Source organism: Ips typographus, linkage group LG14, assembly GCF_016097725.1.
Source record: "Ips typographus isolate SLU linkage group LG14, UJ_Ityp_2.0, whole genome shotgun sequence".
Taxonomy (NCBI): domain Eukaryota; kingdom Metazoa; phylum Arthropoda; class Insecta; order Coleoptera; family Curculionidae; genus Ips; species Ips typographus.
Window position 1 is genome coordinate 249,782 of NC_138435.1, and position 7,610 is coordinate 257,391.

Below are 7,610 nucleotides of genomic sequence, written 5' to 3' on the forward strand. Positions count from 1 at the left end.
TCATTCATTCCACTATGGTGGACGACCCCATTATCCATTATCAATACCTTTTTCTACGAGAGTACGACAGCATTCGGCAAGATGGCATCAGTGTGTTTTTAAGGTTAGCAAGGGACAGAAATATAATCATTGACAATTGATAGTGTTTTGACATTTGACATGACTCACAAGAGGTTCGTCTTGTTTTGTCAGAACACGAGTGACGCGACGCCATTTTTATTTTTTTCAGTCTTCTAGGGTGTTTTGTGAAGGTGGTTGTGTTGTCTCCATTTGTTGTGATTTTTCGGTATTCACTAATATTGTTAGTGGGTTTGTAATTTAGTCAACACGATTTCAGCGAAAAATGGTACGTAAATTGTGCTTAAGTTGATTTTAGGTTAAGTAAATTGTAAAGTAAGGAGGCCGGCCTCTTTGACCAGCCACAAGGTTTACTAATCTTTTAAACCCTATTCTTGGCAGCTTGGGGTGTTTCTTGGTATGCAGGGATGGTTTTGAGAACTATAGTCTTTACCAATTAGTAAACCACCCTGTTGGTACAGGCATTTCACACTTCCAATTCCACCATAACCTTTGTTCAGTAGTAAAATGTAACAAAATATATTTTTTGAGGAGCCACACAAGTTTCAAAGTTATGGTTAAATAAATTACAGTAATTTCCTGTCACTAACTAACACATACATCTAAGGTAATGATTATAGTTAAACCTTGCTTTGACTTACTTTTTTGATTTTGTTTATTAAAATGTGAGGTTTATTTGGCTTTATTTAATTTGATTTCCACCTTTACTATATAGTTATGGAAATTTCAAATTATATAGTCTTAAACTCACAAAAGTTGACCATCACCAAAGCAAGCTTCCCAACTAGGCCCTAATTCTCAAAACTAGGGAACAGAATTCAAGTGTTGATAGAATGTGACAGAAGAAGGTGACAATGACAGATTGCTGTCACATTCTGCAGACCTTTTCCTTTCCTCATTTCAAGAATCTGCATTCTGGTGCAGTCACTTGGTTAACTCTCTGTGACTTCCAAGTTTAATGAGAAAGATTTATGAAAATTTTAAAGGGAAAATGAAGCTTCTAACATAAAAACTGAATTTGGGGTGAATTTTAGTTCAAATTATATAAGGGGTGTTCAATAATTGTTATGGTCCTAGTTGGCTGTGGTTCTCTCGTTCATATTGACTGCATTTCTTTTCAAGCTCCATAGAGCGAGCAGTGCGTTTTTGACGTCACAATGACGTAATTTGACAGTTGGTTAAATTATGCTTTTGCTAAATTACGTCATCGTGACGTCAAAAACGCACTGCTCGCTCCATGGAGCTTGAAAACGAATGCGGCTATAATAATTTAACGTTAACGTTATCTAAGACATACGCTTTTTGTGACAATTGCCATGGATAGGCGACTGACCATAACAATTATTAAACACCGGTTACTTTGTTTTGATGCAGTCATCTGGTTAAAGCTGTGTAACCTCCAAGGTTAATTAGGGATATTTATGACAATTTAGCTATTTCAGGACAACTACCAGCAACGAGGCAGATCAGAAAACACTACCAAAGTGTTTGTTGGTAGTTTGCCGGCGGGGGCAACCGTTGACGATCTACGTAAACTGTTTGAACCGTACGGTGTGATTGCCGAGTGCGACATTTCGAATAAATGCGGCTTTCTGCACCTGGAAGACCGCGATCTGGCCATGAAAGCCATTAACGACTTGAACGGAACTGATTTTATGGGATCGAGAATTTCGGTGGAGAAGGGCAGAGTGAAACCACCACGTCGTCCGGGCGGTCCAATGAGAGGTGGTGGTGGTGGACGGGACCGAGGAGGTCCTTATTCTAGGGGCGGCGGCGGTAGAGATTTTCGTGGTGGAAGAGGCGGTGGCGGTGGATTTGGAGGTCGTGGAGGTGGACGTAAGATTTTATTACCATTTACCTAAACCAATAAGTAGTTTGTGATTGGTCTACCAACTATCAAAGGGACTCTACGTGAATAATTGTATTAGGAAACTTTATTCCACTGGGTGGTGGAGGTGGAGGTCGTGGTGTTGGTGGTGGATACGGTGGTCGTGGACGAGGGCCTCCTGGAGGCGGTTATGAGGATAGACGAGCCGGAGGCGGTGGTTATCCCTCTCAAGAAAGAGGTTACGACCCTTACGGAGTGCCAGCCCCTGCACCGCGTTACGATGATCGGGGCGGATACGGTGACGTACCACCCCGAGGACCCAGTGCTTACGACGATAGACGGTAAATACTAAATAGAATTTCATTTTAGTAATTTTACAACTTTGTGATTGTCTAGGCCTGCTCCAGATGATGGTTGGTCGACTGGTGGTGGCGATTTGTACAGTCGGCGAGATGCTGGACTTAAACCAATGTAAGTAATCATGATTTCTTTGTTGCTAGTTCAGTTTACTTGTTGTTGGGAAAATGGAATTTTTATCGCAATTTTCTGAAGAAAAATGATGTTGCCAAATGATCTGCATAATACCTCGAAAACTGCAATGCTTGACAAAACCGTAGCGACCAATTCCTATAAGTACCAATATTTGTTTATTGCACATTTAACAAACAAACGAAACAGGCGGCAACTATGCTTTAATCTCATAATTGAAGGAACATTGAATGACATCTGAAGTTGACGTACATACTGTCAAGTATTAGTTATCGTCTGTGAATTATGCGACGTTGCCAAACGCTTTTTTTTTCGTTATTAATATTTAATACTTCAACTGAATTTTATTTATAGTCCGGATTTCTAGGAATTTTGCTTTTTTTAAATAATAAAAGCAACCAACCTTTGACATTTAATGTGATATTTTTCATGGTTTTTTGCATTTTTTTTGGTGCTTAATTTTTCTGTGATATTTGCTGTTATTTTGTATAAATTAATTTACAATTGCAATAGCTATATTGAGATATTGAAGGCTTCTGAGAGACCAATTATCTGTTGCAAAATGGATAAGTATCAATTTACAAATTTAAACTGATCAAATGCTCCGAAGTAATCTAAAAACATTTCAAAACACTATAGAAGCTCTAAAATGCCTTGCAAAAGTTTACAAAACAGCCTAGAAGCTTCCAAATGCTTTGAACTGCTCAAACACTTTTCAAATGCTCCTAAAGTAGTCTAAGAAGGTTTTAAAACATTACAGAAACTCCAAAATGTTTCTCAAACTGTCGAAAGCCTTCAAGAACACTCCAGAACCTTTTCTTATTTCAATGTTTTTTAGGAGCGGTGCTGGAGTAGCTGCCAGTGGTTATGACAGGTACGGTGGCGCTGCCGGCGCATCCAACGGTTACAGCGCCACTGGTGGCGGTTATGGAGCTGCGGATACTGCCGGTGGTTACGGAGCGCCACCGGCCAGTGTTGGTTACGGTGCGCCCGCAGCTGGTGGTTATGGCAATGCGGCAGCGAGTGGCAGTTACGGCGGCGGCTATTCTTCAGCCGGTACTGCCGCAGGTGGCTACGGTGATAGGTAAGTCATTATTGTTGCTTATGATAAACTACTTTTGGTTTTATTATTAGTTAACAATTATTGTAAATTGACAGCTACAGTGGTTATGGAGCTACCGCTAGTAGTGGTTACGGGGCAGGAGCAGTTGCTACAGGATATGACGATGGATATGGCAACGTTGCAGCACCGCGAGGCGGTGTTGGAGGAGGTGGCTATGACTCTTCTTATCCTCCCCTGCCAGCTCAGAGAGGGTAAGTGAGATTTCTATTTACCGTCCAGTGTACCAGTAAACAGTGTAAGCAAACGCGCTACTTAGAATAAGTTGAATTATTCGTAAAATACCAGGAAAAAGTTTCTACGGCTGCGCCATGCGTAAACGTACATTTCAATTTCAAGGGGAAAAGTAAATTGAATAAGGTTTATTATGCTTTAATTCATAATTTTGGGTGATCTGTCCCTGATTAGCGGCGTTGTAAATGTTCTCAGTTTTCATTGTATTAGTAATTAATAGAGTCCGGATTAAAAAGCACTAAATTATCGAATTTTTGGCAAAAACTCTTTGAAAAACCGTTTTTTTTTTTGGGAGTTATTTGAAAATGTCTAAAAAACATTTTAACTTGGCAATGTTGTATTTTGAAGGTCACGTGACCGAAAATTTTGGCATGTTGCTACAATTTCAATTCTTTGTAGATTTAAAGATTAATATTAACAAGTTTTTGATTTGAATTCTAGTCACGTGGCGAAAAAGTTTAGCATGTTATATACAATTTCAATTCTCTCTAGATTTCAAATTCGTTTCTGGAATTAGATAGATTCAATAACGATTCTGGAATTAGAGGCATTTGGGAATTCTTAGACGGTTCTAGAATTTTTTGGGAGCATGTAGACTGTTTTGATATTCTTTGGGGAGCTTCTAGACTAATTAAAGATCATTTGGAAGATTTTAGACTGTTTTAGAAGACTTTCGACTGCTTGAGAAGCATTTTGGAGTTTCTCTAGTGTTTGAAAACCTTTTTAGACTACATTGGGAGCATTTGGAAAATGTTTGAACAGTTTAAAGAGCATTGAAGGTTCTGGAGTGCTTTTAAGGCGTTTGAATCCTTGTAAACAATTCTAGAAAGTTTTTGAAGCTGTTAAACTGCTCTAGAAGCTTTTAGACTGTCTTGAAATCTTTTGAGAGCGTCCTATTGGCGTTTCAAGTTAAGTCAAATTAATCGCAGCGCCAGTTGAACTAAAATCGGACAACCCGTTCCTAACCTAAAGTTATAAATAATATGATACTGTCAGTTCATATTTATGAAACCAGTGATAAATTTCTAACCAAAATCAACGTAAACAAACGGAGAAATGACAGCTGGAATGCCTGAAACTGTTTTCAAAACTGATCACCAGAGGGAGTATCTCTTATCTTGAAACATTTGGAAGCTTTTTAGGCTGTTTTGTAGGCTTTTGCAAGGCATTTCTTCTATAGCGTTTTGGAATGTTTTCACATTTTTTTAGACTACTTCAGGATCAGTGGTCACTTTAAATTTGTAAATTGTAACTTACCCATTTTACAACAGACAATTGGTACGTTTTTGTCTCTCAGAAACCTTCAATATCTCAATATAGCTATTGCAATTGTAAATTAATCCATAGAAAAAATAGCAGCAAAATTTGTAGAAATCTGGACTCTAATAATTAACAATGTTTATTCCACAATGAACCTATGATACAATAATTTATGATTTATTTTATGACACCTCAACAAACTACGTCTACGTATAGTAATTACGGTTCTGATGTGCGTCCCCGAGATGATATATGTCTCGTTCGAGTAACATAGATAAATCGATCGAGTTTTGTATTATCGGTTCATGGTTGCGCATGTTTTAATTACACATTCCTTTTTGTATTGTAGCTACGGAGGCGGAGGTGGCGTTGGCGGCCGAGGCGGCGCCCCCAGGCGTTACTAAAAATATGCGCTATATTTGCGGGCTCGTATTAGCACGGAAACTACGATTTTTTCAATTTCCACGTGCGCCCCCTATAAAAATTGTAGTAAGTTCTCGTGCAAGGCGTATATCATAATTTTATTGGTACTTTTTAAAAGCGCACGTCACGTCAGTGTGTGTCTAGGTATATTTCAGTTAGTTTTTTGATTTGTACCAGTGTGGGTAAGACCATGCGTTTTTTTCGAAATAAATTGAAATATCAATGGTAATAATTAGTTGTTAGTCTGTTATGAAACCTGACAAATTTTCCAATCCAACCGTTTGCGTTTGTGTCAAGTTATACGTTTCGTGAATAAATCTACTTGTGTAGTTTGGCGTAAATTCATCAGTGATTGGCCAGCTGAAAGCTTTTTCTTGACCAATCACTAACTAGTTTACACATGTATACGTTAGTTGCGTTAACAAATTTGGATTTGGAACTTCGTTCGATTATTTGACTGGAAAACAACAGGAACTTAAACGAAATAAAATTACAGGTGAGAGTACAAAAAAAAACAAATTTAAATGGTAAGTCCACACGGCATTTACGTCAATCTCAGTACAGGGTGACTCAACGATAGAGTAAACTTACAACCTATTTTTAACACATTTTTAGATTCTCCATGGAATTTCAAAACTTTTTTGTTAAAAATGTCATATACCTAAACCTAGTAGTTGCAAAATATTTGTTTTTACTATGATGGAAAATTGTCTGTATTGCCAAAGGTAAAATACTCTCATTTGGTGAAAACTTTCTACAGGGACGACAAAAAAGATTTGTGCAGGTACACTTGCGGTAGATGCTACAGGGCGTTCAATTTTTTATTTTTTGTACCATCGTGTAGGCCGTGAAATTCTATTTAAATCACCATCTATAGTATTTATAGCAAAATTGTCAAATAACCGGATTATTTTGACAATAAGTGTCAAAAGTACAAATTTCAGTCAAACATGCGTTAGGTCAAATTTTGACAGGCCGTAACTCGGCTATTTTGACAGTTGGCGAGTCGATTTTTTACCATCGTGTAGGCCGTGAAATTGTCTTTAAATCACAACCATCAAACTTAACTTAAAATATTTTTAAAAAATTTCTAGTAAATCTGTATACAGGTGTGGTAAATCCAAAAGCGACCATAGAAAAACCGTGTAACGGACAGAGAAACGTAGGTAATTACGTGCGCGGGAGAAATACAGAAAACGAAAAAAATATCAAGTAGGCCATATTTTTAGCGCGCTATTGCCAAACGCCGTAAGTATTCAATACCCTCGACAAACTTACTTACGGCGTTTGGCAACAGCGCGCTAAAAATATAGCCTACTTGATATTTTTTTCGATTTCTCTCTTTCTCCCGCGCATGCAATTATCTACGTTTCTCTGTCCGTTACACGGTTTTCCTATGGTCGCTTTTGGATTTACCACACCTGTATTTTTTTTTTTTGATAAAAACGTAAATATTTTATTTTTTACGTCAGTTAAAACAATTTGAAATGTTTATTCTTACTCAATTGATATGTCGAAAGGCGATGCTCAGATTTTAGTCTAGTTAATACAAGGTGGTCCAAATTACACCCTGTATATTCGAAAGTAATTTGAAACTGTACAACTCAATATTCTCTTTTTCGAACCTAATAAACTTGCTCTATCGTTGACTCACCCTGTAACAGTGGGGGAGGTTTCTGATTGGTCAAAATGACCAATCACAAACTTACCAACAATGCTGTGACGTACGCATTAATGACAGAAATCGTTATACGGAACTCGAATTACCGACCGAGATGCGGACCTGGGGCGGACAAAATGTAATCGTGCGTTCATAAAATCGCCCCCGCCCCCTAAACGTAAACAACGATTCGTCACAAGAGGTACGTTAATAAGTAAACGAGTTTTGAGGCGTAAACTCATCGGCTGGTAAACATTAAAATAAAGGCATGTCGCAACTTGTACCGAAAATCGATTATATACTTGCGCTCTTCAGATTGTTAGCGTCTTCAACGTCACAAAAATGCCTTTATTTTTAATGTTGGTTTTGATTTTGAATTATATTACAGTTTTATTTTTTTTGGGGTTTTCTAGGTACGCATCTTGGGAGTAACTGGGCCAAAAAATTTGATTTGATGACGGTGAACCTGAAAGAGTGCTTGTGAGGGTGACAGTTTCTGGTTGATTTGACAGTCACAT

General features: G+C 37.9%; 2 protein-coding genes across 3 annotated transcripts in view; both read left to right on the top strand.

The window, feature by feature from the left end:
* The first annotated feature begins 185 nt into the window (after positions 1-185).
* LOC145737728 (uncharacterized) lies at positions 186-5,664 on the top strand. Of its 2 annotated transcripts, none has more exons than XM_081992559.1 (7): positions 186-346; positions 1,521-1,914; positions 2,007-2,247; positions 2,303-2,377; positions 3,234-3,479; positions 3,554-3,709; positions 5,359-5,664. In XM_081992559.1, exons 1-7 carry the CDS (start codon positions 344-346, stop codon positions 5,411-5,413), a joined length of 1,170 nt encoding a protein of 389 aa, XP_081848685.1. In that variant the 5' UTR covers positions 186-343; the 3' UTR covers positions 5,414-5,664. The 2 variants fall into 2 exon arrangements, with proteins under 2 accessions (XP_081848685.1, XP_081848684.1); XM_081992558.1 differs by having other exon boundaries at positions 193-346; positions 1,512-1,914.
* Positions 5,665-5,715: 51 nt separating this feature from the next.
* LOC145737723 (histidine decarboxylase-like) overlaps positions 5,716-7,610 on the top strand; it is a 35,615-nt gene continuing 33,720 nt past the window's right edge. The window contains exons 1-3 of the mRNA XM_081992549.1: positions 5,716-5,928; positions 7,174-7,294; positions 7,506-7,610. The gene's annotated coding sequence lies outside the window, so the exon portion shown is untranslated. The remainder of the gene's footprint in view (positions 5,929-7,173; positions 7,295-7,505) is intronic.

Coding starts and splice junctions, on each gene's coding strand:
- LOC145737728 (XM_081992558.1), top strand. Junction 1,915..2,006: donor TGGAGGTCGTGGAGGTGGAC/GTAAGATTTTAT, acceptor TAATTGTATTAG/GAAACTTTATTCCACTGGGT. Junction 3,480..3,553: donor GCAGGTGGCTACGGTGATAG/GTAAGTCATTAT, acceptor GTAAATTGACAG/CTACAGTGGTTATGGAGCTA.